The sequence below is a fragment of the Melozone crissalis genome, unplaced genomic scaffold (genome assembly GCF_028551555.1).
Source record: "Melozone crissalis strain CALT ecotype California unplaced genomic scaffold, PUWL_Pcris_2 ptg000014l_1, whole genome shotgun sequence".
Taxonomy (NCBI): domain Eukaryota; kingdom Metazoa; phylum Chordata; class Aves; order Passeriformes; family Passerellidae; genus Melozone; species Melozone crissalis.
In genome coordinates, this window is record NW_026535792.1 from 13096102 (window position 1) to 13121683 (window position 25582).

General features: G+C 37.8%; 1 protein-coding gene across 5 annotated transcripts in view; it reads right to left on the minus strand.

The window, feature by feature from the left end:
- NEDD4 (NEDD4 E3 ubiquitin protein ligase) overlaps positions 1-25582 on the minus strand; it is a 50273-nt gene that overhangs the window by 19700 nt on the left and 4991 nt on the right. For 4 of the 5 annotated variants that reach the window (XM_054272613.1, XM_054272610.1, XM_054272611.1 and 1 more), the window contains exon 1: positions 10347-11858. In XM_054272613.1, coding sequence (XP_054128588.1) covers positions 10347-11858 — 1512 coding nt within the window. Of the gene's footprint in view, positions 1-10346; positions 11859-16584; positions 16639-17073; positions 17113-18210; positions 18290-19785; positions 19860-25582 lie in introns of those variants that run through there. The other variant, XM_054272614.1, reaches the window with a different exon arrangement.

A 25582-nucleotide genomic window follows, 5' to 3' on the forward strand; every position in this document is an offset into this window, starting at 1 on the left:
TGTGATCCAATTTTCTTCTGGAAAACTTACGTTCATTTGCAATTCAAATGTTTTACAGCCTTAAAATTCCAGCCCGATCCTATCAGTTTTTTGGTCCCTCTGACATTAAAGCACAGGTATTTCTTGAAGCAGTTCTTTTTGTCTTAGTAATTCTGGTACTTTTTTTTCCTTAGCTCTGTTGTCCTAAGTTCATCCATTTAACCTTTAAGCCATACATGTATTTGAAGAATCAGTGTCTCTCTCACATAAGCCTTTAATTTTTACACCTGCAAAAAGCACAACTAGATTGTCATAGGTGATAAAACGTAGACATTTGGAGATATGTCACTTCAAATTAAGTCTGCAGCATGGAGATGCCATAAAGGGGACAAAAATGAAAATATATACAAAATATTCACTGTTTTAATCCACAAACTTATTTGAGACAGAAAGCTACAACAGGTTTCATACCTGTGGAGGCTTCCCTGAACTACTGAAGGAACACTTTCTGTGCTATTATAGACCACAGGACTCTGGAAAAAAAATAGTTATCATTTTTGCCTATGAGGTTCTTTTTTAAATGGCACAGCACATACCTTAGACATGTTAAAAGGCTTAGTATTTGTAAAGTTCTTGGCAATCCTCAAGTGGAACATGCCTTCCAAATAAATTATTGGAATGTGGGACAAAAGTTTGCTCTATTTTAGAAACCCTCAGAACATTGTGTTTGTTACCAGCATAATTTGAGTGTGGACTCCTGTTATTCACTTTATTATTCTGCTGTCTCTCCTATTTTTAGCAGAGTTAGCCTCAATAACCAACTCTTTAACAGTACTTTCTCCTCCAGCCAGAAAGCACAACCCTGAGTGGAGATTTTTGTTGACCTCCAAACAACTAAGACATAAATCAGATAGCAGGAATGATCTCCAGCAATGTGTCCCCCATGACAAGCTGACTAACTGCCTGCCAAGAGGTGCCAGAGCAGCAACAGACACGGCACACAGAAACAACTAAATGCCAGCCGAGCTGAAACTGTTTGGATCTCTGTTTCATCAGAGCAGGCAACACACACAAGTGGGTCAGTTGTTCTTGTCAACTTCTAATTTCTTAACAGCCAGAGAACTCAAACATTCTGCTTGGCATAAACCTCAATTAATGATATACTGCACTAACAGAGAGGCCTTGTATTTTACTGATTCACTGGTTTAGTCTATAGAAAGTTATTAAAAACAGGTGAGGACAGACAGCTGCTGTACACAATTCATCTGAAGAACTCCAGTGCAATGCCAAAGTATTCAAAGAAAAGCACCAAAAGACAGTAATTCTGTTCAAAACTGATTTTCATCTATTTTATGAATATATGCTTACTGAGTTTTAGGTTTTGGACTTTTTTTTCTGCAACTCTCATCAGAAACTGACGTAGATTTTAAACAGACGTGCTTATCTGAGTCACATATTTAACAGCAGTACTGAGAACATATCCCAAAATTTAGTATGTTTGAAAATGGGTCACTGACTGTAATGCCTTTCTTAATTACTGGATTCACCACACAGCCTTTTGAAACAGCTCTTGTATAAGACCAGGGTGTTGAAATAACAAGTATTTTCTCTACCAGTTTTTGTGACAAATGTTTGGTGGTATTAGTGCATTAATTAGAATCCAAGCATATTCCCAGTCTTTTTCTGAATAAACAGGCAGCTGGTTGTGCACAGGTTGGTCTCTGCACAGAAATCCACAGCTGTATGGCAAAACAAGAAAGCATACAGCTTTTATTGGAGGGAACATAAGTATCAATTCAAATTGAAAAAACAAACAGCGATCTGGACTATCGCTGCTTAAGAAAACATGAGCTCAATAGATGCCTTATAAAACCAACATTCTTCTTGCTTAAACACCCAAACATCAACATTAGTTACAAGCTTGATGAGAATGAAAAAAACTCTCCTGAGCTACACTAACAAATTCAAGTATTTTTCTTTTCATGCTGCACTGAGTGTATTATTTGGTTCTCTTAAACTCTAAATTGAAAAAAGTGAGAGCATTTTTTTCTTCCATAAAATACTGCCAGCATATGCTATTCATCATGAAAAAGTTAGTTTCAAAAAAACAAGATTCAATTATGACATGAAGATTGTACCAAATTCACGGATTCCACGAGTAATGTTTTCTCTATCTTGCAATGCAATAAATACTTGGTTGCATGGAATTCATTACAGTCCCAGTCTCGTATTTTTAAGGGGGACCTGTGGATTGTGAGGAGATTTTTTTTTTTTAGTGTCACGTAGGCATTTCTTTAGAGCTGGCATCTATGACAGAGAGATATAAGACCCTATCAGCATTTTCAAAACAGGGAGAATACATACTGTTAGGTCAAGGGTTATTACACAACATGTGTTTGTGCAGGACCTTCAGTCTGCTGGCTGTTTCAACAGCAAGGTGTCAGCACAACATGCTTCAGCAGTTTTACCATCTGCTTAACAGACAGCATTTAGAAATGACACTGAGGTTATTTTCACTAACTCTCTCTCTCACTTCCAAAGATATTTTCAGACAACTGCTTATCTAAAGACCAGAGTAAAAACATCATCTGTTTCTCCATTTATAGCTTACACATTTTATATGGCACCAAAATCTTACCATTTCCTTAAAAGTTCATATTTAGTTTACAGTACTTTTACAAGAATATTCATATATCAGTCCACTCAATGTGTGCTGCCTTGTCCTTAAAAGTTTATTAACAATGAAATTTAAGATAGTTTTTTTTTTCCCCACACAGTTCACAGGAAGGCAAATTGTCTAATATAACCAAAGCATACTTCAGAACAACATAAACAGAGAATATGTCAAAAGTTATTAATGCATTGATTTTATTCATCAGAACTTTGAGTTCCTTTGGTTTGATGTATGCATGTGTCAAACAAGCTACCATATAAAAAACAGATACATTACATTTTATGAAAAGTCAAAAGCCAATCCAGACTTGCTCTCCTGTGTTAAATCTGCCAATATTCACCACAAAAAAAATTAGAAAACAGTACCAAATATTTAATTAGGTACTATTTCAACAAGTCATTTCTGACATCAAATCAGTTATCTTCATAATAGTATGAAAACATAAAACTCTTGCATCTGTTTGTGAAAGCTCTTTTGCCATATCTTAAGACTTCAAAGAAAGTTTGAAAAACACTCTTGTAGTAACAATTCCAGGCGCACTTTCACCTTCTCCATTTAACACTATAAAGCTTAAAACACAGAAATGTCAAACTCTATCAAATGTTAAAACTGCATGTGTAATTTGCTCCCAGAAGTAACAACATATAAACCAGATACAGCAGATGTTTACTGCAGTGGCTAATTAACACAATCAGCTGAAGGACTTCATACAGTCAATCAACTTTTTGCTTTTCAGAGCAAAAGGGAAGAAGTAGAATTAAAAATAAGATAAATTACTTTTCTCCAAAAGGGAGACAATTGGAGCATGTCTGCATCATGGTCTCACTCCTATGAAGTTCGTTGATCCAGTTCAGGATCACACAGAGCCACTAAGTCAGGCTGAACCTGGAAGCTGCTTTTCAGCCCTAAATTAAATCACTTTATCAGGGATCTACAGGTACCTGGCCACTTCTTAGAGCATGAGGCCAGAGCAGGGCTGGATGCAGCCTCCATGGCCTCACCCTGCTCCAAAGTCAGTCCAGCAGTTTTTAAAAGCATTCCTAAGTCTACTGTGGATGCAAATGCAGCATCAACACCAACTCAGGCCTCAGACCTTGCCTCTTGCTGCCTGGTGTAAGGGCAGACACAGCACCTGGCCAGAGCAGAACTCAGTGGTTGGGTTTGTTTTAAAGTCTGCTGTGCTCAAGCTATAAATCCCACCTGTCCAAAATCAGTCCGCATGAACTGACCTTGGATGCCTCAACCTCTAACAACAAAAGGTGACCACAACACAAATAATCCAACTACAATCACTTTTCCAACAAAACAGTATTACAGTTTATTTCAGACAAGCTCAACAACACTACCAAAGTTATATTACACTTCCCACCTCAGACATTGTTTTGTTAGCCTATAATTTGCCAGATGTTAACCACTTTAGATTTCTCATTAATAAGCTAAATATTTGTCCCAAAACAAACTTAGAAACAATGAATAGTAGAATAACTGGCTAATGCAGAAACTCTATTGAAAAAAGAAGTAATAGTCATAATAAATTCTGGAATTCCTTTTCCTTAAAAAGCTCTTGTACTTTGACATTACCAAAGAGGCCATCTCCCTTATGCTAGGAAAATCCCTGATTGCCAGAGAAATCATCCAGGTCTGAAAGAATCCAGTTCTGTGTTCCTTACCACATTCCTCTCACTGAGTAGCTGGAGTGTCTCATTTGCATTTTAATATGCCCTAACTTCAATGACTCCAATTCAAGTTTGTATGTAATTTCAGACAGGAACTTGCTGATGTCCTTCTTAAATCCTGTTTGCTTATGTTACAGTTGATACAGCTGAAAGCAGCCCAAGGTCTCAAACAATAATTGCAGCTATCTGTAGAGTTTTCAGTTTATTGTAAACTATCATGACAGAAAAAAAAGAATTATGCACTCTCTTGAAACAGAGATGATTATAGATCCATAAACTAACACTGCAATGAGCTACAAACATTTTGCTGGCTGCATTCCCAAATCAGCATGTTCTGTTTGTCACAGGGAATAAGGAAAAAAGTACACTTGAAACAGAGACACTTCACAGAAATGCAGGGCAGTCCCCTTCAGACAAGGGTGAAAGTCAGTCATAAGCAAATGACTGAAAAGGCCACTCAGTTTTGCTTACTTGCTTAATCTGTGAAATTCATCCACTTCTGGAAGATGAGAAAACACGTGTTGGAACACAGAAGAGCACTCTGCCAAGGGTGAGGGGAGAGCATTTCTACCACTTGATCCTCTGTGGCTGCAAGGGCTGAGCAGGCACCAGAGAGCCTGGGGGTCAGATTAACACTCTGCCTACCCTTGTACCCTTTCCATGGAATGGCCAAGAGCAGATGTTTAAGGAATAATAGTAACAGTGGCAATTAAGAACAGTACTTCCTTTGATACAACCCCCAGTTTCCAATGAATAAGTGGTCATGGACCTCTTGATCCTGACATTAAAATACATATTGAAAATACCCTTTGATGGACCTTTCTTCAACTTACCTAACTTCTTAAAATCCATTTCTACTTTTGATATGCAGATCTTGAGACAATTTGCTCAGTAACATATAAAAGAATATCTTCCTTAAAAAGTGGAATGGAAAAATTCACCTCCTCTAAAGTATAGTTTTATAAATTCCCTCTATACCACCTTATTTTTCCAAAGCTGAAAAACCCCTGGCCTACTTAGTGTTTCTCCTCACATAAAGCTCACCCCAATCTTGCAACCGTTCTTTTTTTAGTTCTGTTATCCATGCTTCCTGAAAAAGGACCACTAGAAAAATACATGCCATGCCCTTATGATTTGTCCAATTCCATAATGGTGGTTTTAATTTTGTTAGTTTATTTCTTCCCTAATAAATCCTAAGCTTTTATTTGCCTGTCAATAAGATCTGAGCTGGCATTTTCAGCAAGTCTTTCCCCATGACACAAACCATTTCCTGACCAGTATTGCAGGCCATCACCAAGGGTACATCATTAGCTGCTTTTCATGTGTGCAATACTTGGCATTTTTCAACACTGATTTCCAAATTGCCTATTTGGAAAAAAAAATTAAATTAAAGCAGTGATCCTGTCTCATATCTAAAAGCCTGCAAGTTCTTCAGGTAATGAGGAGTAAAGGAAAAATGTCTCTAGCTTGCCCTGTGAACGTTTTACTTTAACACATTCTTGAAGGGATACCACATTTTAAAAAAGAGAGTAACTATAGCTTGTGGCAACATTAAAGAAGCCACAGCATCAACGCTACCCACTCTCTCATGGAAGATTAAAAGGACATGAATCACCCTGAAGGTTGGATAATTACATATTTACATAAGCTGTTTCAGGAGGCCTGCTCTGCATGGTTTTGCAGTTTTAGTTTCCCCATTTTTTTCTGGCAAGAGAAACCTGCCCAAATTCAGTTCAGCTGCAGACTATAAACAGAATTAGGCTAATCACAATCTCCACAGAGCACAATCAAATAAAACTTCTTAATATGTACATGAAATGTTTGCTGAGGACTGCAAAGTGCTAGAGCTTTAATATACTGGTATATTCAAGTATCTGCTTCCCTAGAGTATGATGATATTCTGAAAGTTACATTTGGCTCAGAGTTGCCAAATGCAACCTGTGAAACCTGAAAAACTTCAGGGATCAAGTTATTACCAAATAATGCTATTTGATCACTTCCTTTCCATCACTTTGCTAATGCATGCACATAGCAGGCTCTAATATCTATCCCATCCTTTGTGTGCCATCTTTTTGTTCCCCTGAAGGAGGACTGCTAATCAAAAGCTGAAGCACGAAGAAAGGTAGAGAAGAAGTTGTAACTAACTCTGCGTTTAAGGAAGACGAAAACCAGAAGAAATTAGTACCAGCTATTAAAGCACCACAGGTGATTAAAGCACAGAAGCAGGAAATTACCTACAACTAATTATAAATTGTTCATTATTGTGATTAATACAGTTTGCACTGTCTTCCCTTCAATGTATTGATGTATATTTCAGCTTCCAAAATTTGTCTGAGACACAGCACATACACTCCTATGTGACTGAAGTCTAACCTAATCACCCCCACAACTCCTCAGAAAGACACGACCTTCCCTTCAAGCCCAACTCTCCCTGACTGAACGGACAGACCATGACACAGCAATGCACCACATGCTCCTGTAATGTGATCCTCCCAGATATGCAATACTGAACAATATGAAAGTTGTTAGGTTATGAGGTTACCATAGCACAGTAGCATAAAGTGTTGTCAATTTGTGCTTTGCTTTGTATTGGTTCCATAATCTTCTGCTTTTGCTGCTCCTTTTCCACCTCACCTCCTTGCACAGATTTGGGACACTGATACACATGCAGCCCTTTGCTCCATGTGCAAAGCTGGAGCTGAGCCACAGCTGTCCTTCTCTTCTCCTGGCACTTCTCCCTGCCTGGATAAATGTTTTCTGGGAGGGAGTTATGCCATGACAGAAGCTCTACACCTAAGGGGAATGCAAGAGACAAAACAACCTCAGACTATCTAGCACTAGCTTGTGGTGCAGCATTTATCAAGGGAATCACAATCTTCCAGACACAGGTTCTGGTCTCCTCAGCATGTTCAGATCAGCTGGGAAGTTGTTCAAGAGAGAAATCCTCACACACAACCCCCTCAAATTACTGTTTTACTAAATTTAAATTTAGTGCAGCAAGATTCAAATAGCATCTTTTATGAAGGCAAAGTTCCAGAGTTCAGTGAAAAAAGCTCAAGAGTTCCAACTAAAAGGTTTCTCTTACGTGAATCTGACAGTAGAAAAACAACTTGGTTATTTTACACCATCTCTGAAGTTTGGGGGATTTTTCTGTTTCAAAACATGTCATTTCAATAACTAGAGACAAAACTCGAGCAAAATTACTTGTAAGGACTATAACACAATTTATTCCCTCAATTGTATAAGAAATTATTTTAATGGTATACAGCTGCTGAAATAGATTTGCAAGTACATTTACAATATTCACCATTAAAATAATTTCTTATACAAGTACATTTACAATATTCACATATCCAATAGAGAGTGATACTGATGGGGAAGGAATAGCTAATGTCAACAGGGATGTCAACATGATCTTATACTTGTAGAAGAGATTAACAGAACTTTTAATTTTTTAGAAGTTTATGTTCTACAAGGACTGGAACTGTATCCACTGTTTCTGCCTTCCTCTGTACCTCCTGGACTTTATGTATGTATGATGACAAATAACCTGTTCCCTTACTCACTCCTACCCTCCCAATCCACATCTCTGATGTGAAAATGCTTTAGTTGCAGATTTATTTCTACCCCAAGCAGAGACAGATGCACTAAAAAAATCCCCAAAACAATAATGAAAAACCTCAAAACATTAAAGTAGAAATATATAGTCAAGGACAACCTTCAATGCTGTAACCATGGACTTCTTTCTTTCTCCTGCTTCACATAAATGAAATTCCAGTATCTATGAGAGAACCTCTTCAATAAGTTCCCAGTAAAGATCAGCAGTCACACACTGGCCACCACCATTCCCCATTTTGTAACTTAATTAAAAAGAATCCAAAGCCAGTTGTCATAGAAATGGTGTTGATTTTTTTTAAGCCAGCCTTTAACAAGCTGTTGATTATGGAAAGCAGGAAATGTGATCTGAGGTGGCTGAAGGCTGGTAGCAAGGCATGGAAGAAAAGAATGCATAGACCTTTTGCTGCTTCAGCCTCTGGAGTCTCTGACCACAGCACTGATTTGATTTCATGGCTGCCCTGTACAGATAGCTGACATTACTAAATGCTACTCCAGTATCAACTTGTTAAATTTGAACCCAGACTCAGCATATCAATATACTAGGCCAGACTAACTGGAGTCAAGAGAAATATTTTTGGAGTTGTTTATTTTTAAGTGAGTCACAATACACCATGATAATTAACTGGACTATGTAATTAAATGATTGCCATAGAATCTGTTGTATTGGTCACAAAGACTAATAACAAATACAATGGTATTTATCTATTTTATTCCAGTCAGTTACTGAACTACTGTGAAGTCAGCTATGGTTTTTGCTTGGTTTGGTGGAGAAAGCTTTTACATTTTTTGATAACATGTTTTATAGAATATTTACCTATTTACTGGTTTTACATAAAAACTGAAAATAGCCATTTGAGAACTGAAAATTTTCTGTACCTGATGTTTGTGTCAATCCATTGTAAACACTGCTCCTGGGAACTGAAACAAACTGCCTGCCCAGTGTCCTAGGAGGTTTGCTGGAAATGTTAGCTAACAATCCAATCCTGAACTTGGATTAAAAGACAGATTATCTTTCATATCAGCTGCCATTAAACACAGAGACCAGCAGTGCAAGTTGATGAGAAATATAATTGAAGTGCATGACTCAACTCTTTTCACAATATACTTTCAAAATAACTCCCACAATTTAATTAGTCTGGATCTAATGTGTTTCTGCTTATTGTGGATTTTATCCCTCACTTTACAGTGAGATTTTGGGAAAAAGAATCCCCAAACAGTATATATAATGATTATCTATTCCACTCTGAGTTTTATAAAGAATTTTAAGCATAAATCACAGTTTCCCAAGAAGGGAAGTCAAAGTGTAAAATCATCAAGCACTGCTCTAAGGGCAAAAAAAGACTGAAAATTCCAGGCTAACACCTCCAAGGTGAATTACTAGTTTAGACAGGGATTGTCATAACTGTAAGGTCTTTGGCAAAAAGCCCTCTGCTTAAACAAACACATTAGTTACATGGTAGTGGTGTCAAATCAATGAGAATGAGTTCTTAAAACAATTTCAGTAACCATCAATTGTTGCATTTTTATCAGCATTCATAACTAAAAATATTCAGATAATTTAAGTCCTCACAACGTTATTTAAACTACCTTAAAGGCTTAAAATCTACCTTCCATGTGGCCTATGCTTTACTAACTGCCTCAAGAGCTAATAAGAGTAGACACCTCTACCAGCAGTTTCACTGGACATGAATTTCATTACAAAAAAAAATATATTTAATATAAGCCTTCTAGACCCAAGTACTGTAATTTGAACAGCAATGTTGTTGGAAGAGGTATTAAGTTACTCAGTACTGCTCAGGCTGAAATAGTAGTTGGAAGGAGGAAAAAAAGAGTGAGAGGAAACTGAAAATTCCTGTGGTTCAGGGTGTATACAGAAACAAATGGTATTTACAGTTTCTCTTTTCAAATACGACTTATCTTTAATTCTACATACAACAAACTGTTCTGTAAAACAAAGCCTATCTGAAATAAAACTAAAAGATCACTCATTTTTACCCATTTTATATGCAAACTTCAGTAGCTGCTATTAATTTACTGAAAATTTAGGTGTTTATAACTACAAAATTTCATCTGAAGTTCAAATGACTCCCATGTCTCAATAAGTAGACAAAAAAATCCCTCTGAGCTCATGTAAACAGCAAACTATTGTTTTAAAATCTATTAAAGACACTTATTTCACAGCAACACCTATTTACCTATGCCCCATATTCTAAGAAACTAATCTAAAACCCAAATGTTACAGATAATTGAAAAATTAACTTCCTAATGGTGACAATTTGACACCATTAGGAAACTCTGAAATCACGGCACTTAAGCCTTGGTTGCACACTTTTACTACTTTCCAGCTAAATTTCAACTCTAAGATAGCATCACATTTTTCTATAAACCACATCACTCACCTTCTGGGGCCTCCACAAAGTGCTAGACATTTCCCTTTTAGAGGTTCCATATCTTTTCCTAACACCAGTTGGTTTTCCTTCATTCCCAGCTTTGAACTGTATGTGCAACTGAGACGTCCTTGCACTATGACACTTGTATTTAAGGCTGGATAAGCAGCAAGAAACTTTTTGACGTGATCCTTCCAATGAAACACTTCTTTGCAAAATATGGGGAGTTTTGCTCATCTGTGCATTGGGTCCTCCTAGTTCATTTATATTAATCTGATATTCTGAATCTGTTTTTGAGGGCAGACAAGCAGATGTGCTACGCTCTAGTCTTAAATGAGGGTATTTTGTACCAGAGTTCAGATTTAACTCTGGACTGCAAGAGCCATTAACCATTTCACTGCTTGATGCAAATGCTCTTTGTTTAAGATGAACTGAAACACATGGGAAGCCATCGGGTACTTCTTCACAAGTTGCCTGCTGAGGACCACTCAAAATTTGACTTTTGTCCTGTAATGATGCATTCAAATAAAGTGGGCGGATGTCTCTGACCTCGCCAGAAGAGCAAACTGTTTTAGATAGCCTAAGTCCATTGACTGCTGTTGAAAGGAATCCCTTGGAAATGGTCTGATCTTCTTTTTGTGCCAGCTCACTAGGAGAAATTATTAATTTATGAGATGTTTGATAGGTGCCTCTGTGTGGTAGCTGACCTGAGCTTACTGGAGAAGCTGGAGGAGTACTGGAAGGACTCCTAGGAAAAATAACCAGTGATGAACAACGTCGCAATGGAATTTTAGTTTTCTTCCTCACTGACAAAGCATCTTGGTCAAAAGTAGTATTACTTCTGTACAGTGTTTCCTGAGATGAGTTGCTCCTGGAGGGATTACATTTGTTTCCAGTGCTTCTATATGAAGAGTCACCATGTGCAACACTACCACAGAAAGTACTGTCACTTGTCCAAAGAGTGCCACTGCCACTGTCACTGATGACACTGTTAGCATATGAACCTCCATCACTTGTGGTACTTGCACATGATCCGTAGTCACTGCCAGCACTGCTGAACGAGCCACTGTCACTTGCTGCAATGCTGCTGAGGCTGCCTCTGCCCAGAGCAGCACTGCTCAGAAGGCTGTCATTACATCGATGGTCAGACACGGCTCCAGCACCGCAGCTCCCTTCGCTACCAACACCAATGAATGAAGTGTCTTCACCAGCAGCCACGGCATCACCAAACCTCGAACATCCACTCTGCTTCCTAGACTGCAAGGAAATGTGCAGTGAACTGCTCTTTTTTATCTGCAGTGAAGAAATAGTTGTGCTTTTCTCTGGATTAATTACTTGTTGCACTACAGGTGCATAAGCAGCTTGTCTAGGAATTAGTTTCACTTGTGTAAAGCTAGGTGCAGAACTCTGCGATTTTTTGAAGTACATACAATTCTTCCTATCCAAAAAATCTTCAGAGGTTTCTGATAATGGGTCTGTGTTGCTTCTTTGGGTAGCAAAATGCAATCTTAACCGTCGTGCCATTTGTTCTCATTTCCACGCATGTTAGCAAATGAAAACCACAAAGATCCTTCAGCAGAAAGGCTACAGGCAGCTGCACAGAACCCAGAGCTGGTACATTGCAACAGTAAAAGCCCATAAAAGTTGCAGTCTTTGTCCTAATTTCTACAAGATACTAGCATTATAAAAGAAAGTACCTCTTGAAATAAGCCAGCCATTCCTTGAACTGTAGTTTCTGGACTGTCGTTGATTGCTCGCAGTCAAAAAGGCTTCATTTAAAAAGCTCTTACGTTCCAAGGATCTCAGCAGCGACACACTGACAAACACTACCGACCTTGTTGCAATTACACCTTCTGGAATTTGCATAAATGAATGCTAGAATAGGCTTCCAGAACTTGCAGGCTGCAAGCAGCAACGCCTGCTGCGGCTGCACGAGCTGAGTCAATGTGTCCGCACTTCCCTCAGCAGCGTATGACTACTAATATTTTTACCCATAGGTTTAGAATTACAGGAAGTTGGTAGGAATGAAGTCCCATATAATTGAGTATCAAGTCCAGGATTGAATTTCCAAATAGTAACCATGCTAGCAAACTGCTGAGGTCTGAATTATGCACAAACTAGTGAAATAATCCTCTTCTCCCTTAAGAAAATGTTTTTCTGCACTATTTAAACAAAACTGGAAAGCAATCTGGCATTATCTTGCAATCCACATGCTGCTAAGCAATCACACTTTCTAAAGATCTGCACATAGTAGAACCCTCTGTGCTTATTAATTCATAATTTTAAATGAGGTGCAACTGAAAAGGAGCCCAAAAAAAGTTTTGCTGGTTAATGATTTGGCATTTGTTTTTACTTCTAGTTTGACCTTTTCTAACTACAGCTGTTAAAAGTAGAAAGAAACAAAATTACTCTTACAAATCTAACTACCTCATCTTATTTGCTGGAAGCCCAGAGTAAGGACACATTCATTACAGTTCAATGTGATTTGCAGATATCTGACCAGCTACACAAACTTTAGAACACTGAACTAAGTATGCACAGAGATAAAAAGCATTACCAAACAGAATTACAGAAGAAAGCTATTCTCTATAAGTACACATAAACTGCCTCATAGATTCATAACTATATTTTTTCATGTTCATTTTTTAAAGAAAATGATCATCATGTCAAGAAATTAATATACTGCAAATTCTTCCAAGAGTAAAGGGATTGAGAATTCCTACAAAATGTTTCACTGGCTCATATCATCTGTAGAGGTCCTTTGCTGGCACCTAGTGGGACTTTTGATAAAACACAATCTTGAATCCTGCTGTTAAGTGGGATTTTTGTTGTGGGTTTTGTTTTGAAAAACACCAACATTTGGCCATGAATGTACTTTTGAATACATAAGCCATATATGATGCAGTACTGAATGCTACTGCTCTAACATGAAGTTACTTAGTGCTGCTCAAAGAGTACAAACAGAAGAGAACACTAGGCCATTTGTACTTTTATAGGTCATACTACTAGGAGTTTTTTCTGCTTCATATTTATTTAACCTTTACTGTATTTTAAGCTAGAAGGCAGTAAAATTAACATTTATACCTCCTTCCCAAAAAAGAGCCAAGAATCAAATTCACAGTACCTTGTTTGCAAGAAACAAATTTGTTTTCTAATTATACTCCAGGGCTTACTTAACCTCCATTACCTGAATTCCATTATTAGAATGCAGCAATAAATGAATACTAGCTTATTCATAAAAAGCCAACAAATACAACACTTCATTTATTTCATTATAACCAACAGAACTCCTTCTAAAGTTATATGTTGGTGGGGACTGGGATGGGGAGAGAAGAGGAAAGGAAAATACCATGAAAGGTTCTTTTGGTCAGTTTCAAAAAAGTCACATTTGTACTTCAAGCAATACAGTAAAAAATACCCATAAAATCAAACAAACCAAACACAAACCAAAAACATCAGCAAGTGACCCTAAGATATGTGAGCAGAAAGTAAAAAATGCATTTCTTAAGGCTTCTTCTCTCCCCAAGAACAAATATATTAGTGGCACAGTTTGTAACACGTTGGTGTGATGTGAAGTGCAACCATTGGAGGTGCTGGTTTCTTTCAGTAAAAGCATTACCTTCTCCCACAGTGGATGATCTGAAATGTTAAGTTTCACTAAAGAAACCCTAAAAAAACCAATAAACTGAAATAATTTGGTAGCTGAAAGCTTAAGATTCCAGCAAAATTTATCTCTTCCTTAGCTATACCTGTTTAGGTACTGCCAGCCAACTGCAGCTTTCTCAGGCAATGTAAAATGGCTTTTTAAGTGTTAAATTCAACGTTGCTGAATTAGAGTTGGCATAAAAATAAACTAAAAGTTAGTATTTTTAATATATACCAATAGTTCCATTCAGAGCTTAATTGATTTCTTCAGTATCAATAACAGATTTAAGCATTTAGTTTGCAATATACTTAAATTATGGCAAGGTACTGTAAGACAGATAGCAAGAGGTGTGGTCTCTTCACTGATGCATCTTTTAAGTGATCTCAATGCTCTTCTTGACATTTTTCTAGTTTTTTTTTTTAAAGACAACCTTTATTAAAGACTCTGCAAACCACTCAAGCCCTTTATTGTACCAAGGATTTGCAAGACAGAAGAACAAACTAGATTTAGCACTCTTTTACCAAATCCAAGACAAGTGATTTTTGAAAAGTTTTAGAGCTATTACAAGATTTCAAAACTCTGACTACTGGTGATATAACCAATGCAGCAAGATCTGAAATTGAACCTAAACTCTGAAGAAAGGTTTTGAGGCTAGTATTCAAGAACACAACATTTTTTAAAAACAAGCAGGTATTTCTAGCTTCCATTTATCCCTAAAAGTTAAAGGGAATAAAAGCACTTGGGAGAAAATTTTGTAAAGAGGAAATTAACCATTGGGAGGACAGAAATATGAGAATATTTCAGTTTTACCAGATTGCTCACATTTAGACTTTAAACACTCATCCAATAGGTAGATGAAAGAGCATTGAAAATAACAGAATAAAATACTAAAATAGCAGAAGATGAAACACCTTTTGATCATAGCTACATAGCAAGGCACCTCTTTGTGACATGTGAGGATGAATTAACAGAAGTGGGGGAGCTTGTCAACACTAAATAACAATCATAGCTAAGGCAACAATTTGTCTTAAAAGAACCCAAGACATTTGGGATAAAAACAGTTTCTGAGAGCCAGCTGAAGAGGAACAGGGAGATGGGGTGTTCCATCCACCAAATGAGATGGAAACAATGAAAATATAGGGATTTTATTACAGAACTATAGAGTGACTGATGAGGCCATGACACTTTGATCTCCAAATATAATCATGCATGGGAAACAAAGCACCATTTCCCAGTTGATACCAACAAAATGTTTAACTGGTTCCTCTCCATAAGCAAACAGATCAAACAACTCATATATTTAGATATAGAAAGAATGCGAAGGAGTTCTATTGGAAAACACAAAGAAAACACTGGCCTTCTTCCCCCAAAAAATCAAGAATTCTACTTTCTGATCATGCCTCGTGGCCTCCAGGTGGTGGCAGCAATGCTCTAACGAGACATGCAATGGACAGAGAACTTGGCCGTGCTGAGGAATATGCTCCGGCCCATAATACTATGTGCGGATGAAAATCTGAGCATCCTGTAAAACTACATTTAACCTCCCATGTAGGGACAAGTGCTTGTGATTCCCTTTAACACTGCTTTTAAATAAATCAAAGAGACATCATATTTTGAATACTTGGGACAGGTAATATCATCAGTTAAATAGTAAATGGCCTGGGGACTGTGTAATGCCTGTAACCAAGAAACAAGCCTCCTCCTTCTTAAATCTCATTATTCTAGGCAGTTTGTACTTATATTTACACACATTTTCACTCCTCCCAACCTCAGAGGAGCAGCACCTTCATATGGTTTACTGAACACGTGCATTTTAGGAAAGAATGTTTTTCATGGCCAACACACTACTCAAGCACAAAGCACAAAGAGATGCTTTCTTTGGAATGAAACTGTGTTTGGCCTGCAAGAGCACTCAGCCCCTTCCATTAGTTCCAAACTCCTGCAGAAGGGAAAGGTACCTATCTTAGTGACAAGGAACGTTGGTGAAACAGATGCAAGTGTCATGACTGTACTGCTACAAGCTTACTCACAATGAAACACACAAATACAGGTAATCAGACATCTGGACACAAAATGAGAGCTTGGGTCAGAGGAGGAATTTTGATTTCACTGAGATAAAAGCACAAGCTAGCTCTATCTCATCAGTGACCTGCCATTCAGAGTGACACAAGATCACAATCCATTGTTCACTTCTTGAGCTTTCCAAAGAAAATCCATGTATGCTTTATTTGATGCTACTCCTCACACACTGAAGAAGCTTCTCACACCACATCTCAATACTGCTTTGTTGGTAGGGAAAAATAAACATCCAATGCAGAGCTTTCAATATCACCAAAGAATTTGGTCCTGTCATGTGAACAGCACTAAGAAAGAATGATGCTTTCATGAGTTAAGCACATTAGAAGTTTACAGTAACAATGTAACTGCTTCAGAGCTTCAGGAGTGTGGTAATGTCAGATAAATAATCAGGTCTGCCTTGAGTTTTAGGTTTCATTATAGAAATTAAGGTTGTTTGGAGTGGGTTTTTTATCCACACTGAATTGTGGTGGACTTGCTTTCATTCAAGTCTTTAATACACTGCAAAATTAACACAAAAAGACCTACCAAACGGTTTTCATCAAATACTTCAAAAAGCAGTCTGTGTTTCTGAGGATTAACCTATGAAAAAGAAGTATAATGATAATTAACATATGTACTGAATTCCAGCACTTGTCTTCACAAAATCTCTGTGTTTATGCAGGAGGAAAGAAATACCAAAGGTCTTCGTTAAACAGCAAATTTATACCCTGCTGCCATTCTACTATGCAAAGCATTTGTAACAGAACCAATAAGCCATAACTGGTACTATCCCAAACTATTTCTAAATAAACATTCACAGAATAAAGAAGGCAATGCCAAGACTGAAGATTTGACATCTGTCCTAGAGTTAACAAACATAGTTCTAAGAAAAGCAGTTTGTGAGCCTTTTAAAACATTAACTGTAGAGTTATTTCTGAATCAGGGAAGAGTTCTGAAGTGGGGAGAGTAGTGAGTAGTTTTTCCCAATGTGTAATATAACCAACATGTAATAAAGCTATAAACAAAATCACTTACTCTAAATAAGAGTTCTTCATTCCATTTTGGGTTTAAGGACTATGTGCAGAGGAACAAAAGAAAAAAAAAAAGAAGAGAGCATTAGTTATACTGATAATTCTGTACAAGTGTACATAATTTTTGAAATACTACACATTTTATTCCATGTAACAATCCACTTAATAAAAAAGTACCTTTAAGCTTGATATTGCTGGTAAAAATCAAAGGAATCTTGTACTGTTTAATGCAGTGCAGAATGGAGACAATTTATGCAGGTATTTTGAGCTATTTGCTATGCTATGGATGCAGAGAAAGTGCATGAGACACTGAAAACAGTTAATTTAGAGTATGTCCCTTCAGTAATAATCACTGCCTTCCTCTCAGTTCAACACCCACATTACTTACATGCAAGCTCTTAGCAAATGCCAAATCTCTAAGCAACATCAACTACACAGACCAGGAACAGATGGGCCAAACACAGCACAACTCACTCAGCTCATCTTTGAACTGGGATTATTTTAAAAAATACTACAGATAGTTTAATGTAACAATTATCAAAATGGAATGAAAAATATGCATGAGTGATCTCATAAGTTCAAGCCACTATCCAAGTACAACAATTTGGAAGGGTGCTTCCCCTCTCACATATACAGTTCTTCATTTTTAGTTACACTGAGTTAGCAGTACTGATTTTTTCCTGCATGTATTCTAGAAAAACAATGATTCAGGTGAATGGTGCAATTTGATGTTTAAACAGAACAAAGTGGGTTTGTGTTTTTAACATAAAAAGATAAGAAGTTGTAAAACAAGAAAGATTCTTATATCTTCTTGTATATTAAAGATCTCAGAAAAATCAGAACAATCCAGTACTTCCATTAATGATGTAGTTTTCAATTAGTACTCACCTTATATTCCTCAATTTTTCCTCTACCTTTCAATAAATGTTTTGAAGAGAAAATTCCACAATAATGCCACAAACAGAGAAACTGAGCAGACCATGGAACACTCCTTTCCACACGTCCATTCACTCTAATACATGAATTCTCACATTTCCTCTAGCTTTAACTTTTCCTCTGGAGTCTGTTTTAAAAAAACCTCAACACAATACCAGAAAGCCCAACCAAACCCCACCACACCCACACAGATAAGATGACTAACCTTTCTAATAGTTTTTGTCTGAATACTGGTAAGGGCTCCATTCACTGGATCATACAATGTCACTTTCACATATGGGTCACTGGGAGGGAAAAAAACCAAACAAGTAGTATGCTGCTCTATGCCCTTTTTGGTCACCATTATCAGCAGTCAGGTTTTGAAAGGCTTAAATTAATAGCAGTTATGTAATCAGGGGGTCACAATTACTTTACAAATACCACAGAGATTTGTAATTACAATCATTTCCTGCACAGTTTCAGAGATAAAACTAATATAAACACGAGTAGTGATAATGATCATATTAGCTATGCCATTCTGTGTATCAGTACAATTTGACTCTCTGTCCTCTTTCATAGTTACTTCAAGATAACAGACTGAATAAAACCTCTCACATTTCAACAAGACAAGCAGGAAAAAAATCAGTTGTGACTGAAAAATCTCAAAGTATCTTAACTTTAGAACATCTGGAATTTGAGGTACTTTCTCAAACATGCAACAATTTTACTAAATGTTCTATCATTTTGACAGAGTTTGAGTTTAACTTGAATTTTTCTGTTAATGAAGATGTCCCAATATTTCTGCTTAAAATGTCCTACTGCCTTTTCCTTTCCCGTGGTACTGAAACCCAACATATTATGTGAATATCTGCTTTTCATGAACAATCAAAGCACTCAATTGCTCTGAGTAGTAACAATAGGTGACCAAGACTGTCTGCCATACAGTAAAAGAGCATATGGTTTTCACATATTTAAGTTATGATGAGAAAAGTTGGTATTTTTTTTACTTCAAGCAAAAAATAAATAAATAATTGTACATGAACAAAAATTTAAGGGAGACTGTCTAGCTTTAGGAAAAATACAAATTTCACAAGAGAATTTTTTCTATTGCTAAACTGCTGTCACACACAGCAATTTTGTGCTAAAATAACAACATTCCTGCACATATGCCAAGGCAGCTGACAGCAGAACTTGTACTAAACCCATCAATACTTTTCTAGACCCTTTGTACAAAGGCCAGAAGCTAAAGTGGCTTGAGCACAAAATGCATTCTGCCACTTGCCAACTCTACAAGATCCTAAAAGCATTTCAACTACCAACTCACAAGTCTGATCATTCCCTTGCTAAATTTTAAGCCACTGCACATAATTTGAGCTGAAACAGTCTCACAGCCACCAGTGTTTAGTACTGTGCTCATTACAAGTCCTTCAAGCACAGATGAGAACTCTGACCACAACTAAACTCTAGTTATTTTAACTGTAGTTATTTGAGCTGCAGCCTACCTGAAGTGAAACACAGACCTGGATCTATCCTCCATGGCAGAGCTATTCTATTATGCAGAGAATAAAACATTCCTCTACTTTGTTTTGCCAACACTTAAGATCTGTCCAAGTCACTCTTGGACATGAAAGCAGATCTCTTCATGTTTATATAGGCTCTAATAGTTTTATAAAGTTGCCAGTAGAAGGAGTTCAGATTCTTTTTTTCCAGAAGGCACAGAAGAATTTACTGAGAGCTAAAGAGCTGTAGAAGGACAATAAAGAAGCAGCTGTCCCTTAATACATTAACAACATATTCTTACCTGGCTCCTAAGATATCCTTCTTGGCCAGGCCAATTCCAGCTATGACCTTCACCCGGACAATTCGTGTGTTCTCCTTAAAAACAAAGGAATATATTCAAGATGCATTCAGATTTCTTTTTCAGGTCTATTTTCAACTAATAAAGCTAAAAGAAATTATGGGCAGAATTTTGAATTCCCACTGAAAACTACAGACTAAATGATGCAGTTACTTTGTCTGACAGAAACAGCTCTATCAGTAACACTCAGATAAATCTGCATGGACCACAGAAGTTTTCACCTGATGGTATCCTGGCATGCATCAGAGGGAGGGAAATAGACTCTGACAATATTTATTTCCTGGGAAGAACAAAAAGGGTAAATTTATCAAAAATTTATCAAAATAGATTAATAAAACAGTAACAAACTCTGGAAAGAAATGTAGTAACAAAAAAATCTTGCATCTATTTTTAGTAAACAGCATAGAGAAGTCATACTTAAAATATCAGGATTACTGATATGACCTGCCAGCAGGGTATGAGTTTTATAAGAAATAAAAAAATATTTTAATTACACATTATACAAATTAGCTTCACAGGAGTGACATAAGTAATTGCACTTCTCCTGTTAATTAATACAGCTGCACAGTCCTACATGGCTCATCTGATAGGGAACTGAATTCAAGAGGGGAAAAAAAAATTCCCAACAGCTGTGACAGTATCAGAGGAGGAATACAAATGATTATTGTTTCCCTGGAAAGCAAAAAGCTTTCCAGATGAAGGGCTGTTTGTAGGAGATGGTGGGCCAGAGACACTTGTGAGGAAAGCTGATCCAATCTAGGTTAAGGAGTTGAACAGATACAAGAGCAATGGGTGAAGCAGGAGATGCTCTCCCTGGGGCCTTCCTGAATTCCACACACTACTGAAAGTGCTTTCTAAAGGACACTCCCAGCAAGCTCTAAGAATGCTCCATCATTGGTCTACCACATAACTCCCTAACCAACCCCAACTGGAATGGTTCTTAAAGCCAATGGAGAGAACTGCATCCTAATACTGAGGCAGGAATTACTGGCTAAAAATGTAAAACTGAGAACAGACCCCTAAATAAAAATAAAATAATAAAAAAGTGAGTCTCTCCCACTCTCTACAGTCAGAGGTGATTGCCTGGGAACTGAGATGAACATCTACAAGGTCCACTGACAAAACAATCAATTGTCCAAGTCAATTCCAGCCAAGTCACAAGTCTATCTTCAGCCTTCACCTCCAAGGACATTGTCTCCTACTAGAAACTCTAGGAGTTCAGAAAAGGATGACCAACAGACAACCCCTCCCAGCACTGACCACTTGAAAGGGGACTAAGCTTTCAAAACTCTTAGTCATGACCAGGCTTCTAAGGTACATAAGATTATCATGTGTTTTATGATAACAACACAACCAACCAGATTTAAGAAAACATAAGTAAAAAACTATGTTGGCATCAAATTAGGAAGAGCTAATTGTTAACATTTTTATATATAACAAATATCCTAACATATTCACCCATCTTACATTCTAAAACAATGTCCAATTTATCTTCTACCAATTACTTGGCCTCAGTGCCATTCAACATCAGTGAGTTTCTGTGATGATTCCAGAGTCCCATGTGTGTATTTCCCCTCTCCCTGAGCACCTCTGCACTGCACCCAGAGCACCTTGACCCCCGTTCCAACAGAGGGATGGTCCTCAGTCACAGCCCATGGGACCCAAATGACAGAAATCAGTTTGGCAATCAACCCCACCTTTTCCTACTCAGAAAAAGGCCAAGAGCCAAGGCTGATGTGGGACACACAGCCCTAAAAGACAAATAGGTTTTCTTGTCTCTGCATTCAGTTGCTTAGACCACGAGGTTTGCTCCATTATTCAAGCATGAGGAAAGCAAAGACAATTAGATGCTTTTGGGCACAGGCATCCCAGGGTCAGCCTTAATAGTGCATCAGTGTAGTCCACACAGGGTGGTCCCAGAATAGGATCCACGCTCCTGAGATTTTAAAGTTGGCTTTATCACATGGTTTGTTTACTTGTATCATAATAGAGATATGAAGGCTATTTTACAGAAAGACAAATTGCTTTGCACATAGCCTTAGGAAACTAGAAGCCACAAACCCAATGCTGGCATGCTGAAGGTTGATTGAAACATGCCTTGCTGAAAGAAAGGTTATTATTTATTTGGGGTCAGTGCCAAACTAGGACAGCTACAGCATTTTAGTTAGCTGAGCAGAACAACTAACCAAACCACCATGAAGGTATGAAAAGGTAGAAATACCTTTCTAGAGTAACAGAAGCAGTTAAAAAAAATTCCTGAATTGTTCACAACAATCTTCCCAACAGATCTCCATTTTCACTTTCACTTTTTCAACTAACCACTCTCACTGCCAAAAGCCACCACACCCCGTTTTGGCTTTTTTAAACTGATAGGTGACACTGAAGAGTCCACTTCCTTTCCCAAGCTATGGTGACTAGAAACTCCAGGAAAAAAACCCATGCAAACAAGCAAGGGCAATATACCATCACAGCATACGAGGTTCCCCAGTCTCTGGTCAGGCCAGTGTGCCATGAGCACCAGGGGAAATTCAGCCAGCTTGATGCAAACACAGGCAGAAGGGCCTGACAGTGAAAGGAGCCACTGTGCTGTGACCCCACACATCCTGAAGAGGCAAAGCTGCTGACAGGATACAGCACTGTGACCCTACAACCTCTCCTCCTCACTCACTGATGGCAGAATTACTGAGCAACTGCTGCCACAGCTCAGAAAAGCTGCCACAAACACACTGATCCCACAAAGCAGCGAACAGCCAAAGAGCTCCAGCACCTTTTGAAGATCATTTCATGCAGACAAAAATTAGGCCATGCAAGCTCTGCACGGAGACAAAGCATCTGATACTTGATTCTGGCACCCACTGGGAACAGATTCAAAATCAAAATTTCATGGTTTGAAAAGCAATTTTGAACCTCGTCCTCTTCATTCACTTTTGCTCTGGAGATCCTTATTTGCTCCTTCATAGCTATATACAAGAAACTGTGGATCAGTAACTCCTGCAGATCCACAGGCAGCTGCAACATGAGTGTTTTTGTAGACCAAAAAATACACAAGCTGCAGCCTGTACCTTTACCCTTCCATATTGACTACAGACACTCTCAAGCTTGCCTTGCTACTCTTTTACACCACTGCCATGCTTCAAGGGGTTCTGGTGGCAGAGGAGGGGATAGGCACCTAGCCAGCAAACAGGAACACACCAGCAATGCCTAGCAGCACGGCTGTTTATCTCAGAGACTGCTCTCTCAGCCCTATTTATCTCCTCAAGAGTCTCTTCCTGGATAGAACTGTCTACCCAAGCTTCTGACATTAACCTGAATGGGTCAATCTGAATTTATCCTGCCTGTACAGCTAAAGAAACTGAGCATTCTCAGCTGCTTTGCACACACAGGGAGTCATCCAGGTTTAGTGCCCTCGTACCCAGCTGCTCTGTAACACAGACATGCACACAGCAGCCCTCAAAGGCAGCAGCTCTGGGCACTGCCTTGCACAGGGATTGTTTGTACAGATGGAACAAGGACCTTTAGCTTTTGACAACTTCTGACTGCCAGCCATTCCACAGGCTGGAGGCACAAAAACAAACAAAAAAAGAATACAATGTCAAAACTGAACTGTTAAGCTGTTCCCTCTGAGAATGTAAGTAATCCAATATGAATCAGGCAAAAACAGCAAATAGAAGAAATATTGTTTAAACTACTGAATCTGCCAAGGAGTGGTTGCACACAGTCTGTATGAGTTAGGCTGCTCCCAACAAATTCAGGCTTAAATTGTTTTTATGGGTTATATAGTATTTTAAAGCTATGGGGATGGGGAATAAGGTTAAGACACATTACAGAGACTAAACTATTCAAAACATCTTGGTCTGATTAAGTGAGACAAAACATCCTTTTCCGAGCTGAGTCAGCAAGATAGTTATCTTACTATCAACTTCCAGGTTTTACCATTACTTCATTGTTAATCATATTAGTATATTCTAAAGTACATGTTCATGATGCTAGACAAAATAGCTGGGACTACTAAACCACACCATTTTCACCATCTCTAATAATGACTCTATTTACTAACAGATACTGGGAAACAAGGGATTAAATAAAAGGTTTCTGAGCCACTATGTTGACAATCAGTAACTTAAAGGTTTAAAGGCAATGCTTTCCAGCTTGTGATTCTCTGAACAGATAATAAAACAGAAATCCTTTTTATGGGTGCCTTAAAATAGCTGTACAATGTGTTCTCAGAGTAGCAAAGCAAGTGTCAAACTAATCAAGTGGCACTTGTAGAAGAAGACAGTTTCATTCCACAAAAGTCACTATGCAACTACCTATGTTCAATGAATACACATCAAGATGAGGCATTCTTGAACTGTTCATTTTGGACATGAAAACAGCACTTGGAAAGAAATTTCAACTTTATAAGGAGTTCAAAACTTGTTCACAACCTTGGAATGGTCTTGCCTGGCTTACATTGTTTGCAGTCAATAATTACAAAGGACAGCTATTAACAAACTGTTCATCCTCATCCCATCCTTTCCAAATTCACATGGCAGGAAAATAATAACACCAAAGACAACTGGGAGAATGAGTCCTGCCTTAGTGATAGAAGTCCAAGAGAGAGCAGAAGACAGAAAAAAAATACAAGCAGGAAGAAAGGGTGGGGGAAAAGGCACAGATCAAGAAATGGTGCCATGTTGGTAACTATAGCCAAAGCCAGGATGGTTAATTTAATGTAAAACATAAAATGGTAGTATCTGCTGGACTACTAGAGAGCTTTTTTTTGAGGAAGCCAATATAAAAATGACTGAGTGGTCTGACAGGGAACACTTGGTAGTAAACAATTCCTCTAGGCAATAACATCCTGTTATTCTTTTGTTCCTGTTAGATAGGTCAAGAATCAACTACCACTGAAGCCAAGATAAGAGCACCAAAGCTTATTACAACAATAAAACAGCACAGCAGCATCAGCTTTAAATATTCTGGCAATATCAGGAACTATATATTAAAGCTTTCTTAAGATTCATATCATGTCTGCATATAGTATCCATTTGAAAGAAAGCATTTTCCACAGAATGGGGAGCCTTAGGAGAAAAGAACTTCCTGCAATAATCAGACCTCTCAAGTGAGCCACACATGTTAGGTGAGATCCAAATGATAGCAAGTCCTTTTTAGCATCATCACTTCATTTCACCAGGAGATGGAAAATGGGAGGGAGACTTTCCCATCTGACCATTGCTTCACAACCCAGAGAACACTGTCCCCTCTACAGTGACCAACAGAGCTGAACCATTTTTTAAAAGAAATTATTTCAAAACAAAGTTTTAGATTCACAAAGATTCCTATTACAAAACTACATTAATTGATCTTTCAAACATAATGAAAGTCATTAACTTCCTCTGCCAGTTACAGATCAGTCTTAGTAATTCACAAGAAGAATTTAATTGTACCACGTGAGCATTTTGTGCTCATAAATACAAAAGTCTCATCCATTAAGAAATGCTGGCTGTTACTACAGATTGTATTTAACAGCTGCATTTGACTACAAATTAAAGAGATTCAAGACAACAGAAGTCCACTAATGGAGTTCCCATTATTTTTTAAAATCCAAAAATTTTTAAAAAATCCAAAACCTCCCAACCAATCCCCAAACACTTTATCACTGTCTGCAACCCAGTATCCATAGCAGTGTTTATTAGTTCTGTGTAAAGGAAATGCTTTAAAAAAACAACACAAAACAGAGGGACATAAAATAGCTTCT